Genomic DNA, 23,255 nt, shown 5'->3' on the forward strand with positions numbered 1-23,255 from the left:
GTTCAATTCTTGAGTAACAATCTTGGACAAATAGGTTCTTTCATATCAACAAGACATCTCTTTTGAAAAAAATCAAAAGGAGCTGAAGGTTCAAGCTCAATCTAGTAAAAGTCTTGGTAAGGATTTACAAAGCTAACTAAAAGAACTCTTACCTTCTTTCACAATATTCTTACTCTTATAGTTTATGTTATTAATGCAAAAAAAAAAAAATCACACTGATATCTTTGAGAGTTCTATAAAAACAATTTACACACACAGAATAGCAGTAACCAACACTGATCTCATGTAATGTGTTCTGATCGCTACATTTTCTGCTATATAATCAGTAAAATCATGGGTATTAGTCCTAATAACTGTCAACTGTCACGTCAGGTTACTGCTGTCACCACCTCCCCAGCCGATTTCAACTGGGTAAGACATGGCATTTTCTTTTAAGTTCAAGCAGCACATATTGCCAACAGGTAACATCCACAGAGGTCTGGGTTCAAGGAAAAACCTTAGGTGTTTGTTTTGGTTTGGTTTTTTTTCCATCTGGGTTCTTCCAGATGAACAGCAATGGAAATCAGCAATAATTTGAGATCGCAACATACTGTGACACTTCAGAGAAGTGCTGTGCTATTTCAATGATTATGTAAGAAGCTTAGAAGGATGTTCATTATTAAACCATCAGACAGTAAATATTAGAAAAGCAAAGATTCTCTAACCTTGAGAAAGCAGAGTTAACAAACTGACAGAATAATAAGGATGAAAAGCAGAGTGGTGCAGAATGGAAAAAACAGTCCAAACTAGAAAAGAGACATAGAAAGGAAAGCAAACATACAAAAAAAGATTAGTAGAGTTGCAAAATAAAGCAATTACTTTTTAAAAACAGAATGTAAAAAGAAATTAGATACCAATTACAGAAACTCAAAAGTAGTACCAAATTTTGAGTTTCATTTTTTTGAGGTGCAAATTTTTCATTCCATTTAAGAAAGTTCTAGGATTAGGCCAATGTTTTGCACAACCAAGAAAAGGTAACCCACATCAGACTTTGTGATGCATAAAACAAGTAAGAATTTGCGATGACCTCTACCATTTTGATAAATGCAACTTGAACTGCTGAGGTATAGTCTACTGCTGGATTAAGATAGATGGCAATCAACAGACTATGAAGACATTTAAACTATCTGTGAAGTACAAAATGGAGGACCACTTACTTTTAAAACTTTAAATATATAATTCTGAGCTTTATTTAGTTCACATTGTTTCCAGACTTCTTAAAAAAGAAATGTAAAAAAGGTAACTGTGAACACATTAGGAGAAAGGCATTGAACTTGTGCATGTTATTTCAAATGCAAACTAAAATTTCTTTAGACAGGTAGTAGAAAGACTATTCTTTCAAAATAGAAAATAATGCTTTCTCAACATAAGATCTCTCTGCTTGGTTGGCAGGCATAATAAATGACAACTTCATTTTGAAACATGAATGGAACAGTATTTTGTCAATTCTTTGCACTTAAGACTTGTTTTCTTCGTGATATTATGGTAAGTTTAAGGTATGCCAGTACTTAAGGTGTTTCTTGTGTAACCTTTGAAACTGACATTCTTTCTTTGAGATTTATAGCAAAAATGCCAAACCCATCCTTACCTTCTGTAAGCCGACACCCCTGTCTGAAGGTGGAATCATCTCTGGAGTCAGAGCCTGAGGCGGATCAATGCCCTTTGTTAACTTCTGATTAATTAAATAGAAAGCCAAAGCAAACTGTTCCTTTGAAAGCTTCCCGCAATCCTTTATGTCACAGAGAGCCCTGTACAGAGATGCACATGAAATAAATCAAATTCCTCATTTCTGCAGGTATAGCCCTGTTTATTGTACTTGCTGTCATTTAAAAATGTAAGAATTGCTAGTGTGTATCTCCTCTTCCAAAGAATGCAATATAGAAGTAAGGCACGGTAATAAATAGGAAACATTACTCAAATATACAAAACCACTTTCTCTTTGCATGCTAAGGTCCACAGCTCTGTTACGTAAGTTCTGAGCTGGTAAAAGGCAGAATCAGGGCTATGAGTCACTATAACACCACCCGAGTACCTGTAACTGAAGTTCCTTCTAAATTAAAGAACTTTTCACAGCCAACACAAGTTTTTCTAATTTTCTTCAATTTCCTACATTAGAGGTTATGCTAACCATACCGTGAAAAAAAGAAGTTTTTCCTATCAGAGTGCCCTGGAATACCTTACAGTGAGGGAAGAATTAAAAAAAGCAGTGGGTGTCACTACTAGCTGTAATGACAGACAAACAATTTGCAAAATTAAATGAGCCATAAGTCTCACATGCTAAGAATTTTATACAGATAATTCTCATTACCAGTATATGGATAGTGTCTGTGTTACACAGCAACACTACGATGTCTTAAATACAAAGATTTAGCTGAAGTGCAGTGTTTGTTCGTAACAATCTCCGTTCAAGTGCTTTACTTACTCCCCCAGGATATGATGCTTAGCATAAACCTGGTTTCCCTCCACTTCTGTCCAAAAGTAGAAGCAAGTTACCACTACTTATACAGAGGCCATGCTATTATATATAAAAAACAGCTTTCAGTTTCTAGAAATGTCAACTTTTCATGAAAGCTGCTATGAAGGAGCAAGAACCATGCCTTCGTCTAAACAGCTGTCATGGAAAAAAAAAAAATCCCTACCAGATATGTGCAAGAAGAGCAGAAGGCAGTCCTGTTTTCAAGAATAGTTCTCTGGCTTCCACACCTGACACAAATCCATCCATGTCCTTGTCAGTTTTCACAAAGATCTCATCATACTTAATTTTGTCTGCAGGCGATACAACCCACTGAAGGGGGGTGGGGATGGGAGGAAAAACAAAAACAAAACCCACAATACTAAGATATAGGCTGTTTTCAGATAGTTACTTTCAGAGTTAGATAATTGAAGGACTACAGCACAGATTTAAAAAGCAATATAGGTGCCTAGTTCATGAACCAGTTTTATCCTCCAAAAGGAGATATGCACAGAGATCCACAAGCAACTCCAAAAGCAGAAGCAAAGTATTTACATCAGTGAAGCACCAAGGCTGGCTGATACTGCTCTGCCTCTTTGCTTATGTATTAAAAATATTCCCTGGAGCCCAGATCTCCTCCCAGCTTGGGGTTGTACCCTTATCACTGTGCTCGGTCACAGTCCTGCTTACTGTCTGGCTCCATCAATTTTATTCCTCTTTCCACAGCTGGACAGCTTTAGCTGGAGGGACTGAAGAACTTCTCAAGCCCAGACTGTTAGTAGTTGGCACATTCTAAATTGTAGCATTTACTCCAATCAAGGTAAAGACAGGAATTAGAGCCACTTCTCTTACTTCAACAATTTTTCCAAACACTAGAGATGTTTTTTGGGTTTTTTTTTGAGTGAAAATGACTTCAGGTGCATGCTTGTGGATGCTAATTCATTTCAGTGTAAAAGGACACTTAGATGAATCCCAAATGCTGCTGTACGCAAAATATACACTGAAACACTCATCCGGAATAGCACTGCTTTATAATCCACACAGCAAGACTTACCAAGTAAACTGCCAGATGAAAACCTTGGCACCTCCAGAACGACGATGCCAGTTTCTTACTGATTACTCAAATATGGGTACCCAAATGTCCAAGCAGTATCTTATGCACTAAGTACTACAATTCTTAGCTTAGATCTCCTTCTCAATTTTCTCTTAATTTGAATAGAGGAAGTTATAATCTACTTGGAAAGACATTTTCACAAATATGCATTCTAAAATGACTAGGATTAAATAAGATGCCTGGGGCAGGGTTAGGAGGCATCAAGTATCTTAATAATTACATTCGAAACAAACACAGTGTCTCATGTGTTTAGGTAGATATGTCAGACCTTTTGTTTCCTTTTCCCATTGCTTGCATTTATCTATTCCATTTTCATTAATGTCTTCTTCAAATTACAGGCATGCACACACACATACATGCCTGCCACAATTTGTTTTATGAACTTGTCCATATTCAAATCACACTTCAGCCAGAAGACTTACGTTCTGCAGATGTGTGCCTGGACTACATTTTCAAACTGTTTTCTTAATATTCTGACCTTTGCGTTGAGCTTGATGCCTTGAAATATTTTTTTTAAGTATCTGCAAATTTTTTACTAAATAATATTCTTTTATTCAACTGTTTATATCTGAAGACATCTAGAAAAAGCAGATGATAAATTTCATACCTCTCCACCTGGTCTTCCCATCAGCCTCCTCAAATTCATCAACCAATCAATAGGGTAAGAAGGAAACTAAAAACCTGTATCAAGGTCCTTCATACAGGCAGTCTCCAAAGCACAACATTAAGAGCAGAAATCTTCTAAGCCCAAGTAACTTCAGAACTATACCTGTGTTAATGGTGTTTTGGCAGCTAAAATGCCTACAGGTGGCAAGGACTGATGAGACTCTTTGGTAGATGTTGAAGATGGAATTAATGGCATTGCTCCTGGAACACTAATAGGTTTTCTCTTGGATGGTGGCACCAATGCTGCAGGCAAGGACATTGGCACTGGTTCTTTCTCCAAAGCACAGTACACCAAAAACATGGCCTGAACAGGAAAACAAGGTGTGTGGATGTAAGTATATAAGAAATAAGCGCCTATATATATATAAAAAAAAATTAAGAATTAGTTAAGATTTAAGTTTGTAGCATTTGTTCATTATGTTTCTCCTTTACAATCCCCCTCAACTGAATTGCAGTTTATTGCCATCTAACCCGTATTTATCATTGCTACTTTCTTTTGAGGTTCAGTGCTTAGCAAATTAAATTCGGCATCTTTTAGAACATTAAAATGATTCTCCTAAATATTACCAAGCTTGTACCACCACTTGTGGAATTTTATTTGGGCAAACACTAAACAGTTTTAATGTATTCACTGTTTTTCCAGGAGTCACTCCCCTTAGTGACTATTCTTCTGTTGTGGTTGTACATTTTAATAATTTTATGACTGTTGTTCAAGACACAGAACTGCATCTTAAATAAATGTTATAATACTTTACAGATTATCAGTTTATCTCCAACATTTGCCTAGAGAATATCAATCCTGTGATCTCAAAGCTAAAAGTCTGAAACATTACAGCATAAACACAGGAAATCACATATAGGTAACTACTACGGTCTTAAAGGAATTGGTTTCAGAAGAAATTGAAGCATATAGGTGCCTGAAGATGACTAGAACAATATTCAAGAAAGCAATTTTAACACTTTTATCCTTTCTCAAAAAATATACATGTGTCCTGGTTTTGGCTGGGATAGAGTTAATTTTCTTCCTAGTAATTGGTATAGTGCTGTGTTCTGTATTTAGTATGAGCACAATGTTGAATAACACACTCATGTTTTAGTTGTTCCTAATTAGCGTTTACACTAGTCAAGGACTTTTCAGCTTCTCATGCCCTGACAACGAGAAGCTGGGAGGGGGCACAGCCAGGACAGCTGATCCAGACTGGCCAAAAGGATATTCCATACTGTATGACATCATGCTCAATACATAAACTGGGGGCAGTTCTCCAGGACACCACGGCTGGGCATTGGTCAGTGGGTGGTGAGCAATTGTATCGTGCAGCACTGATTTCGTATATATTATTATTTTCTCTTCCCTTGCTGTCCTATTAAGTTGTTTTTATCTCAACCCATGAGTTTTATGTTTTTTTAATTCTCCTCCCCATCCCACCACAGGGGGAAGGAGTGAGCAAGCAGCTGCGTGGTGCTTATTTGCCAGCTGGGGTTAAACCACAGCAACATGACAGCACAAAAAGATAAATCCATCATATAAATTCATCATATTTATGTTACAAACAAACAAAGAAAAAAGGCGCAAAGTTTTGACATTGTCTGTAACATCAATTCTTGGCTATTAAACAGGTGTTTTTAACTTTCTTTTTATTTTATAATTTTGACTCTGAAGGATAAGCAATAGTTTAGTTTGTAGAAATTAAAATTAAAGGCTGTCTTGATTCCCACTGGAGGACAGAAAGGTCACATTACTTTTTCAAGATTCTTGCAGTGCAGAAGAATCTGCATATTTTGTTAGCTTTCCTACACCTTTACAGTTAGGTTTGATACTTCTCTGCATAAAATGAAACCCTCTCCTCCAGAGTGAATGTATAATTCCTTCCTCTCCAATTCACTTACATGTGAAAACAAGCTGCAAGTTTTGAGAAAAAGTTGATGCATGGTTACTATTGCAATCAAGACAGTCTTCAAAAGCAAGAGCCTCCCAGTCTCTTCTCACTTGCCGTCTCTTGGGGGGGGAAGTTAAACTTATTTACCTCTTCTTACATTATTTCATCAGTCCTGGCATTTAATAGTGTTAAAATTCTAACTTGCTACAAACTTTTGAAGAATTTATACAGAATTTCTTTAAAATTTTCCTCAAAGATATCTCAAGGCATTCAAATACTATAAACACTGAAAGTCAAGGTAAAACCTATTCAGGGAAATCACTCAGTCTCTCATGGGACAGCAGATCACAGGTATAAGTTTTTAATGGCTCATTTAGCCCACAAAGAAAGTTGCTGCTGCGTAATGAGACACACTCAATAAACTGACAGAAACATTAATTGAAGTACGAAAACTCATTTAAAGTCTCTGAATAAAGGCAGTAAATGAAGCACACAAACAGCCAAAAATTAATACACAGTACATCTGTTTTAAACCTCTGCCATTAGGCTTTCGAAATCCCAAGAGGGATCCCAGAAGATACTTACAACTGCAAACTCATCTCGATCCAACATTCCATCACGGTCAATATCACTCAGTTCCCACACCTACCAATAAAAAGCAGAATATAGGGATGTTTGCCTAAACTGCAGCAGTTTTCTATTTAAAACCTCATTAAAAACAAATGTGAGAACAGCCTTCCTCCACCATATCCTAAGTTCTGTTAAGATTAACAACATGAGTTTTCAGCAGACAACATACATTCATATAAACCATGCAAAAGAAGAGAGATTCTTAAGTTGGAGATAGAGCGCACTTAATGGCACCGTGCCCTAAACCAAATGTTAGAGAGTACACGTAACTGATACCCTGTGGTAAGAGGCAATCTATCAAAAGATCAAAAGATATTTTTTTTTTTGACAGTGTAACAGTTACACACGTGTGGCCACTCCATAAGATAGTATTTAATAGTTAGGCTTATTACTACAAAACTGCAATTTGAGAAACAGATATTGCTAAGTGTAATACGGTTATTTGTGAATTAACAATTAAGTAGAAAAATATTCTTACTCGTCCTAAGATATCCACTGGCAGTTTTGAGTTAAGGAGCACAGGTTTCACCTTATCACCTGATAACAGTCCATTCACAGGATTTAGGCTGTCAAAAATAGCGTCATACTTGGCCTTGTCTTCCAGCTGTAGGCGCAAAAGAAAAATATTACTTATTGAAATAGTCATACTCATAGGCTAAGAAGCAGTAGTTCTTTCAAAAGTATTAACTTTTTTTTTAGGTTACAGTTGGAAACACACAGATTGCAGGTCCTGACATTTAAAAGAAAATACGAAAAACATATTATTTCTTAGTCAGCTAGAGACTCATCCAAAACTGAGCGAGATTTATTCTTCAGTTATTTTCATGGCTTCAGGTAACTATTCCCAACAAATCAAACTTCTAAACACAAAGAGATGTCTCAAGGGAAAAGTGTTTTTATCACATTAGGTCTACTAGCCCAATTACAGATTTGACATGAATGATAATTTACCACACTTCATAAATTATAGTTACCAGTAGCATTATATTTTTCCTCAAACAGACCTGTGTTTTCTTGCAAACCACATCATAGTTCTAGGTAATAGCCTGATCTTTAGTTTACCTTAACAGCCCATGGTACATCACTTGATGCTGTTCCACTGAGTAGCAAAGGACTACTAGTATCAGTCTAAAGAAAAACAGGAAAAAAACCCACACATTAAAAGAGAAACGGTTCTGACCTTGGAAAACCACTCCCTTATTTCAGAGGGTACTCCTTCTCAAAGCCAGAACTGCATTTTAGTCTCTCATACCTTAGTTAAAGATAACAAAATTTACAGTAAGAAATGTAAAATGTTTCTTCCATTAAGGACAACGCTAACAGAATAAATATATATATTTAAATTATACGCTATTCTAATCCCCACTAGAACATGTAGCACCTTATTCTTATTCCACATGGCTTAATTTTCCCCTATTGTAGGGCCCTATTGTCGTACAACATCCATTTCAGATGTGTTTAGTATTTATACCAAGCCTTCCTAATTGTTCACTTAAAAGCAGTTCTTATTAATGAGTTTATATATTCAATTAAAAAAAGAAATCTTACAAATCTTGGTGGAGGAACAGGCAAATTAAGACTACTCAGGGAAACATCCAATCCATTCTGTGCACATGCTACAAGTCGTAAAGCCACAAAAAATTCCTACAGGAGAAAAGAAATTTTAAAGGATTTATTATATGAAATTACTAAAATTTCAGAAGAATTATGAGCTTTTCTAGCATTGCTATATATACAAAGAGTTGCAAATGGCTTCAAAGGGGGTCACAAAGTGACAGATAACAACAGTCAGCAACCACTGAACACCTCCAGTGAGGCAAAGTTTGTAATTACTAGCTCCAAGCATGGAGTAGCTTCCTGGCTAGTGTAGTCAGTTCTCAGCACTCAGCTCTTCCACAGCAGAGCAGTGAAAATTTAAAGTAGCAAGTTACAGCTGTTTATCTTGGTGGAACTGAGTTGATCCCAAAGGTGGCAGTTGACAGGGAGGAGGAAAGAAAGGTAGAGCATGTGCGAAAAATTAACCAAAAGGAGAAGTCTGGGGAAAAAAAAAAAAAAAATTGTTTGGTAAATGCTACCAGCTCCTCCTTTTCTTACCATGGGATGAAGCAGCTAGCTCTCCACAGGCCGTCATTTAAATAACTATACTTCAAACTAAACAGCAATTAGCTTTTCAGTAGCACCACTGATATGCGAGTCTGACTGCCATACCGCTCATAGCTACAACTTTGGAAGAACAACTCCAAACAGCATGTACTAATGTGAAATCCAAAGCTAGATAAATAAGAATTTTGAAGATTTTACTAGAATTTAATTTCTGTATTGTTTCCTCCAAGATTAAGCGGAAGTCACCTTTGTAGTAAATACAGTACATTAACCCTCAGTATATTGTATTGCACAGCTACACAGTAGCTCATTTTATGACTTAGAAAAAAAACTGATGAGGTGGCTGAAGGCTGCTTAATTTATTGTAGCTTACACTACTGTAGCTTACACATGGGAAGTACATACCTAGTTCTGATTACAAAAATCTGGGGCAGGGAGGAATCAGCTAGAAAAACTACCTTCCTGAACTAGAAATCTTAACTTTTATCTTATTTCAAGATTTACTAATGGTTAGAGTAACCTCATATATCATACAAATTATCGTACCTGTTTGTTCAGGATACCTTTGCCATCAGTGTCAGCCAAGTCCCAAATCTAAAACAGAAAAAAAAAAAGAAAAAAGACAAAGTGTTCTACGACATTGAGAGGAAGCTGGCAAGTTCTCACTCCATTTAACAATGCATTCTCAGATGAAAGTTCAGGTCTTAACTTTCATGATAGCACTTATTTGTGGTGACAGATTTAAACAGTGTTTTAATTTCCACCATGCACTACATACATAGTAAAATAAGCAAGGATACTGAAGTTGGAAACTATTGGATAGCACAACTGAAAACACATTAGAGAAGACCACCTATTCTGTAGTACCACCAAGTACTTTAATTTACAGAGGATACTAACCGAAGCAAGAGACAGGATAATTAAATAACTGTCATTAAATACCTTTCCAAGTACCAAATCTGTCAATCCAGACTTTTTCAAGAACACAGCTGCATCAGAAGCTAACACTCTTCCAGCATTAGCAGAATCAACCTGGAAGGAGAAAAAAAATTTCACATGACAAACTAGCTTTTGAATTGATGCAATCTCTTTGGCACAGGCTCTCAAAAAGCTAGCAAAGAAAAATGCTCAATCTTCAGACTTCTTTTAAAAAAGAAAAATTCCCTTTCATTAAAAATGTTATATTAGAAGACATTTTGAACTAGCTGCTCCAGATTTAATATTCACAGGCAGGCTTTGGAAGTTGGTATCTTAAACTAAGACCCCCAAATTTAAAATGTATTATGCATATATATCTAAGCATCTTTCACACTGCAATGTTTTACAATGTTCCAGAAAAATACACTATTACCTCCATCTGTCAATATGCAACCCAGACACAGAGAATAAGAATTTTGCCAAGATGACCCAGTTTGGGGCAGAAGTGAGGAAGGTAACCCAGGTCTCCCAAGTCACAAGCCAATACCCCAAACACAAGCTTACTCTTGCAGGTTATCAATGAAGATTTAGATTAATTCCACTTAAAAACTGAGGAAAACACATTAATACATATGCGATCAAATGTGCACTGCCATAATTTTCTAACTATTGATTATGCCTGGATTTCAAGTTCTCCAGTAGAAAGTTTCAAGTACGGACAAAGGCCCAAGAATTTCTCAAGTTACACAGTAGATAGGGAAGCTTGTTCACATTAGGCCATCATCTGAACCCATCTAATTAGTCCTTTGTAATCATGGCATTTTGATGCCTGCAAAGCATTTGATTTGTAAGGAAAGAGAAGTCCCAGAGTTTGATTGCATTTAATTGTCCAGCTCTGAATTCATTACTGTTATGGTCTGAGAAAGAAGGCTCTGCTTGAAGATACCTTTACCACCCCAAAAGAGGGAAATGCTTAATCCCTGAAAGAAGTTGTTGGTGATAGTTTTAGCAGAGTATCAACCTGCATACGTTTCTCACTGGATCCACAGGCAGATAATTAAAATAGATTGTTATTAAAGTTCCTAAACAAAAACAGTACCTCAGATAAACCTTCAGGTGGAAGAAGCAATCAGTAAAACTTATGTCACATACATGAGGACAAGGAAAATAGACGAAAAGCTGCAAGTCTCTGAAAGCCTAAAGCAAAAGGTGCCTAAAAAGGGCACAGGATGGAGAAGAGGACTAAGGGTATCTTCAGTCAATTCAAACTGTCAGGTTTACTACATCAGAGGTAGTTGTACAGGTCCTACAAGATCTAGAGATCAAATATTTTATAGATAAAAATTACACAATATTATCTTCAAAAACAATGTCTTCCCATCTATGATCAGCTGAGATGCCCTGAAACTCTGAAGAATTTGCGACACAATAAACATCTCAAAGGACAGGAAAGAGGCAACAAAGGTCACTTACTTTCCACACTTCCTGGTGAGAAAGAGACAGAGAACCAAAACTGAAAGCGTACAAAGAAGTGTGCATGCATGGAAAACTGAAGTACACACACAGAAAGAGTAACTTGATTTAGGATTATATTTCCCAGTACTCCTTTTGAAGATCAATGCTTTTTGAGCACTTGCTGAACACTGAGTCATCATGGCCATCTTTGAAATAGCCTGAGAATGCTTAGTGAAAAAAGGTGCTACAGATAGAACAGCGAGTTTGGGAATATAGAGCAAAACACTTGATGACGCACTGCATCATTTACAGTCTCACAGCTTTGTGTTTAAACAAAGACTATATTCAATATTTTGTTTGGAACATAAAACCAACCTTGCAAGGTGCAGCACACACAAGGTACTTAAAGCAAACAGCTCCCAAAGATGGGTTTAGAACTAGCTACTGAAAGACTGTGGAGAATTTATCATTTGGAAAGCATGCTGCAGCAGATGAAGGTTGTGTGTAGACACTTCTGCTTCTAGAAGTGAACAAAAAACTCTGAAAGGAATCCCAAAAGCATCATTTAATATGAAAGTGAAAACATCTTTTGTTTTCAACTTAACTAATATTATTTTAGTTACAAGAGGTTGTTTCCTATACTTGAGGGCAATAAAAGTACCAACACTGCAGCCTTGTAGTTAGCCTGCTCCTCAGATTTTTAAAAGATCTAATTCAGTCTGTATGAGAGAGCTGTTAATATCATAGGCAAAAGACACCAAGTCACTGCATCAAATTCCTTTTTCAGTTAGTGGAGTCAACCTTGCTCATAAGCACAGTAATCTTGGCATCCACTCAGAAAGCATACAGCCTAGGACCTTTCTACTCTTTTGGCAAAGTCACAAAGCAACGCAATACTAGCTCTGTTTATTTTCTATTTCCTCACCTCCAACCCAGAGGAAGGTGACTTTAAGGGATTTAAGCAGGATTCTTATTTAACCTGGCATGGATATAGTTTCTTTTTGTGCAACTAATTACCCAAATTTTAGGGAATTTTTTTTTCAAGCGCTGATTTCAATTTCTTTACAAATTACTGCATCTTGCATGCTGGGATGGGGATACTTATTAACCATTAAAATAGCACAGAAAACCGGCTTACATTTGACTCGCACTGAGAAGATCGCTGATGTTTGTCAGTTACACACCAACTTGGTAGAGCTTTTTCTCTGACGTGCAAAAAGCAGTTTTCACAGCTGTATCGGCCAACAACTCTCTTGTTGCAAGTTGTTTTTTTGTGGGGACAGGAATGATTAAAATTTAAAACCGTACAGCTGATGTCATTAGGTCACAAGGTAACAGTAAGAAGTACCTCAACTGAGGATTCATCAAGAATTCATCAGCAGCTCAGGCATACTGCTTTCCTGCTACACTGCATCACATGATTAAGTAATTTCCTACTATTTTATCACAGGTATTTAAATTTATCTTTTAACCTCAACCTGTTTTGAGAGTCAGTCTAGGAAAGGTTGTATTTGAAAAATACAGAAAAACTTGTATTTGAAAGAAAATTGTCCCTATTGAAACGTTAAGATTTCAACTGCATTCTAAGTACAAAGCCCAGGATTTGCACCCATTTTACAACACATGTTATGCAAGATGAATTACTTTAAGTTTGTGATAGAACTGGAAGTGTACTAAGCATCAGAGCTATTTCAAGTGATGAATTTATTCTCAAGTTGCATGGAATGCTCTGAAGTGCTTCTGGTATGAAAGAATGAAAACACGCTCTACCAGCACCACAGGACAAAGTGGGAAATGTCTAACATTTCTATTCCAAAAGTTGACAGCTCCTTAGCTAAGGGAGGGAAGGAAATCGTTACATAGTGCAACTGAAAGTCTTTAAACATAGTACATTCAAAAGCTACTCTTTAGGACACCTGCTTGCAGAAAAGAGTTTGGCTGAGCAAGTCAGAAAATTAATCCTCTGGAAAACAAATCCATTGGCACAACTTCACCAACAGTAACATCACGTTTAAGGAATCCCTGTTTCTGCATACTACTCAGACTGCTGGACAACAAATAGTGCTCCAATTTCACTACGCTATATATTCCAACAAATGCAAGATGCTAAGTGACTTAGGAACCAGTATCATGTTTGTGCTTAAATTCAGTTTCTTTATTCAACGTTTTGCTTCATGCTTCAGTGACTAGGCAATTGCAATCAGGAGGAAGAGACAGACAGGCATGTGGCAAAGATGATACATGACTGATAATCAGTAGTACTGAGCTAGGAAACCTATCATGCAAAAAAAATTAGTTCCTTTTCTTGTGACCTTACAATGACCACCACAGTATGGGATTCTCCTAAGGCTTTTAATCCAATGCTTAGGGATAGTCACACAGTGCATTTGTCCATCAGACTGAAGGAAAACTTTGTGAGGGTGATACTAACTCTTCCAACCTTCAGGAGCCATCTGAACTTAGATCAAGGTAAACTCTCTCCCCTTGTTTAGCAATTTCAAAACTGCTACTCTCCTGCAGTGGAGAAAAACCCCTGTTAAAGCAAAATAAAAAGTTCAAACTTTTCAGGCATCATACGCTGATAACACTTTAACTGCTGTTTTATATGCTTGATAATGGGACTAATCCTCTAAGCATAATCCAAAAATAGAACGTGGATAGAAATCCTGGTCTTCTCTCCCCCAGCAGATAAGCTTACATTCTAATGTTAACACCCAAAAGAAGTTCCTAAATAAACAGGTCATATAAACTATATCCTGTCTTAGGACAAACAGACAGGAACATTACCAGTTGCACAAAGGTAAAAAAACTTCCTATAAGGTTGGTTTTTTGTTTTGTTTTTTTTTTTTTTTAAACAGGGTTCATCAATTACTCATCAGGTATTTTTATTAAAAAAAAAAAATCTATTTTTAATTGTTTTATGCAGTCATTCATTTAGTTTACATTTCCCTAAAAGTCTTCATATATCTGTACAATAACGTATATTATGCACATGATACAAAATATTGCTATTATAGAGTAGTTAAAACAGCTATTTTTTAAAAAGCTGTATTTATAGGCATTAATATACCTTATTTTTGCCAGACTCAAATATAAAAGACAGATTATAAATAAAATTTATATTATTTATAGGTATATTTTTACATTATAAAGTCAAAAGATTTGTATCCGTTGAGTGAAGCTGCAAGAACATGTATTCTTTTGGCATTTAGTGGCCTTCCATCCAAATTTCACTCCTTAATATCCTGTAAGAACCCCTGGGGATACTCAGAGACATGCAAGTCTTGCATAATGCTAACTGCACTATAAACACAAGAAATTTAGCTTCACTTATAAAAAGGAACAAAGAACATATCAACATAGTATTTTGCAAGAATTTACTCCATTCCTAGAGCTAACAGTCTGTTATAACTGTAAGGTCATGTATATCATACATACCTGGCAGTTCCCTATGAAATTAAATAGGTCATCTTACAAACAGTGTGAAATTTATACTCATATAGCTTAGGTCTAAGTGTCAGTTACTACAAAAAATATATTTTAAAGCAGAATAATTTTCCTTGAACCTTTATTGTTTACACACTGTTGGCCATGCTGAAATCTATAGCAAAAGAATATTCTTTCTTTTAAATACAAAATAAAGTTTGTTCTCTTGACAAGAACATACATACCTGTCGATAGAATTTCTCATACACAGGATTTGCACTCGATAGCTGTGAGAGAGAGAGAGAGAGAAAGAGAGAAAGAGAGAGAGAAAGTTAGCCCTAAAGATCCATATTTCAATTCCCTTCTCCCTGGATAAATGAACACAGAAAACACTTTTTAGTGATCTTCAAAGAAGCATTAAGCATTTATATAGTTCTTTTCTTTAAAAAGATGAGAACTATGACAGCTCTTCATGCTGTAACTTTTAGAAGACTAAATTCTTGTTTTGAAGTCAGTGATACTAACCACTATCAGATTACTGTCAGTCAGGTCACCAAGTTAGGTAGTGTGAAACAAGAATTCTTAAGCAAGATCATCTATAGGCAAAAGAAAAAACCTGAAACTATACAGGCTAGGAAGTGGTCTCTAATGAATACAACACAATATAATTTTATTTTGTTATCCACTGTATCATTCTTTAGAATTTAGTGTCATATGCAAATGAGTCTGTAAAATTTTCAGACATCCAAATTAATTCCTGGATTCACAACTAAATCCACAGCAATAGTGCAAAAAAAAAAAAAAAAAAAAGGTAATATTTTAACTTATGTTTTTGTAACTTGAATCCTTGCCAGAGAGAAATTCTGCCTTAATTCCACAACCATCTACCAGACATTCAGTGCTCACCTAAACTTACGTGGACAAGGATAAAACAGCTTCTTTGGAAAAGGCCCTTTCTTTATGAATTTATTTTTAAACCATTCTTAGAAACTCTAGAAAAGCCCAAGGCCTGAAACCATGCAAAACCTAATATCTTGGCCTACACCAAATACCCTTGCCCAAGAGATTCCCAAGAAACGTCTTGTTAAGGTTACCTCGCTTTCTTGACGTAAAAACAGGCACAAAATCAGATACTATTTTCATGAAGTGCACATTGCCTAACCAAAGGCTGTGTGCTTGACTGGGTGCATTTATGCAGAGGATAACCCTAGAATTATCACTATGTGTTGCCCTCACAAACCCAGCTGGAACAACTGTTATGCAAGTTAATTACACAATACATACTAAAAAAACCCTCAAACACACAACTTCAAATATCATCCAGTAATAGAATTCTCTCCCTTAAGAGGAACATGATCTTAAAACCCAGGATTACAGACCTTTGTACACACCAAATGCAAACAAGGTAGCTTCTTTGGCTTTAAAATTTACAAGTTTGCATTGAACTATGAAAACCAACAGTATTCTAGATGTTGTCATCAATCATACAGTTGTGGAAAACACTACTAACAGTGTGTATAAATGGTGACAGCTTAGATAAAACCACATGCATTTTCCTACAGCAACAACTAATACAGTTGCTCTTTTGTTGCACTTAGATGTTCACAGGTGCCGATTATCAAAGAATATTAAAAGGGGAAAAATCAGGGGTTTAGTGTGATCCCGTTCAACTACAGAAAAGTATGCAGTATCACCAGGACATCCAGAAAGATAAATTATGGAGAACAGCTAGAAATAACAGGAGAACTTTAATTCCACTTATTCAGCAAGTACACTGGCCCAGAGAGACTCAGTTTCTTCTAGGAGCCACATGGCGTTTCTGATTCTCTAGGGATTTTTTTGTTTGGTTTTGTTTGTTTGGATTTGGGGGTGCAGGTGAAGACTGCTGAGTTTTTCTTTGTTGGGGGTGGGTGGGAAATACCTCTCACATAGCAAAAATTACGTATGCTGGGAAACTGCCATTGGTATTCACTGTAGTACCTCCACTTATATACCTTAACCTTGCTCTGACTTCGCTTTGGTGCCCAAAGACTTTTATTATTTCAGCCACCAACTAAGCAGGCATTTACACATCCCTTAAAATAGCCTGATGAAATACATTCGATTTTTGCCAGACCTCTGACTACTGTAACACCAATATAACAAACACCACTTTCAATCACTTTCCAAAGTGATTGAAAAGCTCCAAAGCAAACTGTATTTCTTAACTAGACCTCAAATGCTGTACTTACAAAGTCAGCTACACCTTGAATAGCAATCTAGAGGGGCAGTTCTCCTAAACAATCAAGTATTTTACTTACTAAGTATTACTTCATTATAATGTAAAAGTATAGGCACAGAATCAAGTTAAAGCTATAAGCAGAAAACTAGAACAGAGCTGGAGAGCGCACAGGCTACGAGTATCAAGTCTCATGCATCATCCCTCTTGCCCAATATCACCCTTTGTTCAGCCAAATGTTTCACTATTACAGCCAAACCGATCATTGTCACTCCTGGACAGGAAACATTGTGTTGAAGTCCTGCAATGAAAACACTAAGTGCAAAACAATCTTTTCATTCAGTACTTGGAGTACAAGCCAGTAATTCTCATTTATTTCATTAGTGTTTCCAATATTCATTTTAACATCAGTATCACCACATGAACTGGAATTTCCTGTGACGCCAAATAGTATAATAGCAGCAAAAAAATTTCCCAGGCTATTTTACTAGTAACAGACTTGTTTTTTCCTTCAAAGTATACCCCACAATAAAACAACAGATACAAACATAGACGAGGATATTCTTGATCTTCTGAGATAAAAAGAAAAATACTGCTCAACATCTTTCAAAGTGCTGCTGTAGAATTTATCTGGCAAAATTATTTTTATGGGATTTATAACAACCAATTGCAGAGGTTAAGTTCAACTTGTTTTCAATGCAAAAAAGAGGGAGGGAGAAAAGGTCAGATTCCACAGCACACAAAAATAGAAATACATTATTATGATTCCATTTAAAAGTTTATCACTTTAAGATTAACATCTGTTCTAATTACAACCTTTGTTACAAACCTATGAACTTTAGAATACCAACCTAGGAAATAAAAACCCACCTTCAGGGACACCTGCCTTTTTCATCTTCTGGTGTCAATCAAGCTTTTATATCCCCATGTTTTCATCCCTCTGGCACACTTGCATTTAGGTGTAATAAGATAGTACTACCAGTCTGTCCACCCCATCCATCCACCACCTTCCTTCACACAAAATGGTTTAAAAACAAACAAAAAGCTGTCCATTGAGAAAAACAAAAATAACTTTCTCCTCCGACCCAAATGAGACAGAAGGGGAAAAACAAGCTATTCTTGATTAAAGTCCAAAATACTGTATTCTATCATGAGGCAAAGCTCTAGGATTAATTTTATGAGTTTTCAGGCCAAACGACACACTTTGGTCATAAACGCTCTTTCTTCATGTAGTCATCCCCTTGCTGCTTCCTGGCTCCCAAAAGGACCCTTCCTCCAAAACACTGCAAGAATCCCAGCTCTCTATTTCCAAGAAGACAAGAAGGGAAGGGATGGAGGAATAAAGTGCAAGCAGTTCCTCTCAGTGCTCTTCCACCATTAGATGCAGCTTCCTCCTAAAGTTGGAGAATAGTATGAAATTAATCCAAAGAGACAACTGTAACTACCTGGAACTATCTTACTTGGAACCCCTTCTACAGCAGTGGGTAGCCTGGGCACAGTGCTGCTTACAAGCAAGAGATAAACCAGTAAGAAAAAGAAAAAAGCTAGCCAGCCCAAAAGCAGGTAAGTTAAATGCAAGCTGGTTTTCTTACAATGTGCTTTCCAAAGAATAATCAACTTGTCTCTTTTCCCCCTCCTGCTTTACTGTCTAACCTTAAGTGTTTCATGGTAAAGCTTTCTACCACTTTACATTCTATAACCAAGCACATCTCCTACAGCAATAACAAAAGTAAAGTTAAGAAAATATTTACTCCAAAACTCAGCACTTTCATTCCCCTTGAACAGCTGAAGCATGCGCAGAAACTCTGCCATCTTCTCTCTGCATAGATGTCCGTCACTGTGTAATTAAGAATGGTTCAATTTAATTTTCAAATCGCTACAGGAAACCTCCACCATCTTCTAGTCAGTACTGAACATAGCCTGTATAACATGGAACAGTAGCTCACTGCCTTACTGCCTTTTGAGATGCAGCTACTCTCTAACATGGTTGATGCAATATCAAATTAAAAAAAAATTAAGTTCTACCTGCTTTAAGAGCAGCCAGCCTCCAATATACACAAGTGTGCATGCATACTTAGATTTCATGGAGGAAAGAAAGAGGAACAACACATCTCTCATTTCAGTACAAAACCCAAAGATCTTAATTTTATCATTTTGTTGATCCCTTTAATAAAAAAACCCCAAAACAGAAGTCTGCCAGAGACCTCAAAAGCTTTGGCTCTATGTTATAGATAACATATATATTACTACGAGAGTGTCACTCATACTGTAAGTATTTACATTCTATGTATTCCAGTAACAAGATGCGAATGCTGGCAATGCATGCATTAGACAGGTATCTATCTAGCATAGCCTCAGTTGTAATATTCCATGCTTCCCTTCAACAGCAAAACTCAGTCATTCTGGACTCTGTGACACAATACTGAAGTTTAAACCACGACTCACAACTAATTATGACACAAATTGATATTGCATGTCTTTGTCTTGTTAACCAAAGCAGCTCACAACTATTAAGATGACTACCACATTTTTCACAAAAAGTATTTCATGACATCAGGAAAACAAACACATAAAATTATCTCCCCATTCTGTCTTAATATTTCTTTACAGTCCTACCCCAAACTGCGAGCTTCCTCCTCAATCACACATAGGCAGTTTTTCGGAATAAACCACAAGATTAATTTTCAAGAGCAACAAGAAGTTTTTGAAAGTCTGTATTACACCAGCTTTCAGCAAACATATCTTCCCCACTCTCAGCATGCATTTTCTGCATCTTCAGTTTTCTGTTCTTTCTCCCTTCCTAAATTAAACAGGCTGGATAAGCAATCATCCTTGGCATGTCAAAAATACAACTCCTCATATTGGCTATAGTTTTCCAACAAGAGATGACAATTCAGGAGATACGAGCAGTTCCTTCTCACTGATGTTGCTACCTTTTTTCCAAACTAAAGGCAACCACAACAAAACGTTGACTTGGTACAAGTTCCCTTAGAAGTTCCATATTAAATTCACAGTTATGCTCAGCCCATAACACTTAGTGAGCAAATGCAAGTGGCAACAATGGGTTCAAAATGGGGAGATAAAAGGTGCTTCAGATTATTATTAAATTGGGGGGAGGATGGGGAGATAATCACCCTCAGTTTGTAACACTCTCTCAAGCATACCTGGTGTAATAAATTTCACTACAGGTACATGGTCCTGACATATTTTTACTCATCAGCCAACAGAATACAATTAGCACCAAAAAGTTTCAAATTACTTAAACAGAGCTTTGATATTCAAATAAAGCATGTCCAGCCCTCTCAGACACTGCAGCTGCAAAGTCATCTGAAAATACCCTAGTCTCATTTGGAAATACCCAACTTCCTAACTACGTTAAACCACAGTCAAACCAAACATGGGAAGGGAAAAAGAAAGTCTGACAAAATTGTGAGCTTGACTGCAGGTTAATATGCCTCTTATTCTCTGCACGTGGTCTACAGCAGAAAGTACCACTCTGCACACTTTTTATTATTGCTGGTGTTAGTAGCTGAGCTAACTGCAGCCAGTAACCATATCCTCCTCCCCGTACTGTCATTTTCACTTCCTCATGGTCATCTAAACAGATTTAGAACACTTAACAATTTGTTATGACTTTTCATAACCCTGAAATTCCAGAAGTTAGAAACTACATTGACGAAATTATCTTTACGTTTGCTTGACTTTCTCAGACAATTCTTATGCAACACAAGAAAAAAGAAAAAACAAACAAAAAAGAAACCCATACACAAATGGTCAACAACAGAAATAGCTTCCTCAATTTAACCACTGATGTAAGCTGTACTCACAATAGTTTTAAGGATACTGGCGATTTTTCTGCTTCTGTCAACATTATCACATCTGTATTTAGCCCCCCTTCCATGTGACCAAAAAAGTAAATAAATTCTACAATGAAAGGATTACACAGCCTGTAGGCAATAATGTCTTGCTGTAGAAAGCACTAGAGCAGACATTCCCCCCTCTCTCCCCAAATAAAGGGCGAGAATAGCCCATGCCTTTAGACCAACAGCATTAAGGCTGCTGGTCTATGAAAACTTTTACCCCTTCAGTAAGGAGACGTTTTAAACTTTTTGCTTTTGCTTGAAGACTCTTGAAAAAACAGAGACACAGAAAAGGCTAACTTAACATTTTTTAATGTTAAAGCAAGCTTTCGCAGAAAGTACTCTACTTCATAACGATCTATCTTTAGACTTTTAAAGACACTTATTTTCTCCACATATTTGAAGTTCATCTTTTCACTGAACTATCCTCCTTTCTTTCCTTGAAATAGTTGATGATTTTCTCAAAAGTCAACTACATAAGTGAGTAACCGCAAACTAAGTAGCCTTGCTGCCAACTTTTTAAGTTTACTTATATATGCATAAGTGATTCACGCTTATTTACCATCTTTACTTTCTGTAAATGTGACAATTATCAGATTGAAGCATCCCAAGCCAGGAGCTTGCGCACCAACAGGCCTGCCTCAGGCTTATGTCAGGCAGGAGTGCAAACTTCTCATGTCACTCTTAAATGAAATTAAAAATGTATCAAAAGTGCAGTTTATTTGCTATCAAATCTCTAGGGAATAATAAGTAATCCCAACAGTATGAAGCAATTCTACTACCAGCAGGAAAAAAATGCAAGCAACAAAGATTTAGGCAAAGTGAGATCACCTGAGCACAAAATGGTGACAAGATTCTCCAAGTTTTAAGACCATCACCTGCAAAGCTCTTCATTATTAGGCACCTGTACAGGCAGTATGCAAACAGGCCCCCCCATACCACGGGGCCAACAAAAAAAAAAACAAACAAAACCACACACCCAAAAAGGTTAAAATTGCTTCCAAACAGTATCTTCGGAGTGAAGTTTCTGTTAAAACAAGAAATCAAGCTCTCCCTCCCTAGCTAATCTTCTCGCACGCTGCTCGCTCACCCGGTGACACTGTCCCCTCGATCCCGCTTCTCGCCGCGCTGACAGCTGCGGAGCTCCGGGAAGCGAGCGGGAGGCCGGGCACAGCCACCGAACCCAGCGCTATCGCCTTTCAAACCCTCAGCCAACATTCCCCTCGCCTCCGCCCCGCTTCAGAATCTACCGGGCGGGTGTTTTTGTTGTTGTTTAAACCAGGCGCCCTCGGGTCTTTAGAGCAGACAAAAGATCAGCCGCGATTACAGCCGCCACAGTCCAGACCGCTGCGGGCTGCCGGCCACGACTGCGGCGCTGCCCGCCCAGAGGGCCGCTCTCCGGCCCGGGGGACGCCTGCGGCCGCGCCTCGCCGAGCTCCGGCCGGGTCCGTCCCCGCTCTCGGCCCCGGGCAGAGGCACCTGCAGCCGGGCAGGATCTTGTTCCACACCCACGGCGCCCCCGGGTCGCGACTCGGGGCTGCCCGGCCACCCCCTCCCTCACAGACACCCACCCGCCCGGCGCTGCGCCTCAGCCGCCACCTGACAGCGCCGGCGGCCGCTAGCGCGGCGGGCAGGGCTGAGGGGCGGCGGCGGGCACACAAAGCCGCGCCGCCCAGGCGCCCTGCGGGGAGCACCGAGCCACTCCCCAGCGGCGTCGAAGCGGCCCCGCCACCCGCCCCAGGCCCCGCTCCTGTCCCGAACCCCCCATCCCACCCCCCGGAAGGCGCCAGGCCTCGGAGGGCGCCGGCAGAAGGAGGCGAGCGGCGGGCAGGGGCGAGAGCCCCCTCCCCGCGCGGAGGCTAGCGGGAGGTACCTGTGTCAGGGAGAGGTGGGCGGCCATGCTGCTTCCATCATGCACCGGCCGGGCCGCAGGAAGGACGCGCCGCAGCCCCGGCACTCACGGCCCAACTTCAGCAACTTCCCCAGCCGGCCCGGCCAAAACCCGGCACCGGATCCCCACCCGCCCGGCGGCCGGAGTCTCCTCCGCCAGCGCACGGCAGCGAGAGCCGCAAGCAAAACCGGGCGCCGGAGCACGCTCGCCGGAGCCGGAGTCCACTCGAGACAGCTGCAGCAAAAACCCGGAGTCGGAGTTACTGGTCTCTTAAGGTGGCCAACATCCCCACTCCCACTTCCTAGCCCTTCCCTTCCCTGTTGGCCCTGCTGTAGATGCTTCAAGCATTTTGAACGGTTACAGTCCCCTAGTTTCGTCATGACACAGGTGGGGGAAGTCCCAAAACAGGAGGTGCATCAGGTCTGGGCTCGTTTGCAACAGAATTGGGCACAGGGCCCAGGAGGAAGCAGCGCGTGAGCCCAGCAGGATGTGCTGACCCGACGCATCCCCTCCTGGCTCAGCAGCAGTGAGGGGCAGCCCCGGGCTTGGCCTCCGGCCTCTCTCTCGGCTCACAGGAAATGCTGTGCCTGCCCAGGCAACTGCTGG

General features: G+C 38.7%; 1 protein-coding gene across 1 annotated transcript in view; it reads right to left on the bottom strand.

Annotated features, from left to right (window-relative positions):
• The window catches only part of EPS15 (epidermal growth factor receptor pathway substrate 15), a gene marked incomplete at both ends in the record, with an annotated part of 50,167 nt that extends 27,138 nt beyond the window's left edge, over window positions 1-23,029 (bottom strand). Inside the window, 11 exons of the mRNA XM_082003075.1 lie at window positions 1,628-1,787; window positions 2,679-2,824; window positions 4,375-4,575; window positions 6,734-6,793; window positions 7,257-7,382; window positions 7,841-7,906; window positions 8,327-8,422; window positions 9,428-9,475; window positions 9,824-9,913; window positions 14,926-14,967; window positions 22,859-23,029. Of these exons, the coding sequence (XP_081859201.1) occupies window positions 1,628-1,787; window positions 2,679-2,824; window positions 4,375-4,575; window positions 6,734-6,793; window positions 7,257-7,382; window positions 7,841-7,906; window positions 8,327-8,422; window positions 9,428-9,475; window positions 9,824-9,913; window positions 14,926-14,967; window positions 22,859-23,029 (1,206 nt within the window). The remainder of the gene's footprint in view (window positions 1-1,627; window positions 1,788-2,678; window positions 2,825-4,374; window positions 4,576-6,733; window positions 6,794-7,256; window positions 7,383-7,840; window positions 7,907-8,326; window positions 8,423-9,427; window positions 9,476-9,823; window positions 9,914-14,925; window positions 14,968-22,858) is intronic.
• Window positions 23,030-23,255: the final 226 nt, after the last annotated feature.

Source organism: Phaethon aethereus (assembly GCF_964289735.1).
Source record: "Phaethon aethereus genome assembly, chromosome: 8".
In the NCBI taxonomy this organism is placed as follows: Eukaryota; Metazoa; Chordata; class Aves; order Phaethontiformes; family Phaethontidae; genus Phaethon; species Phaethon aethereus.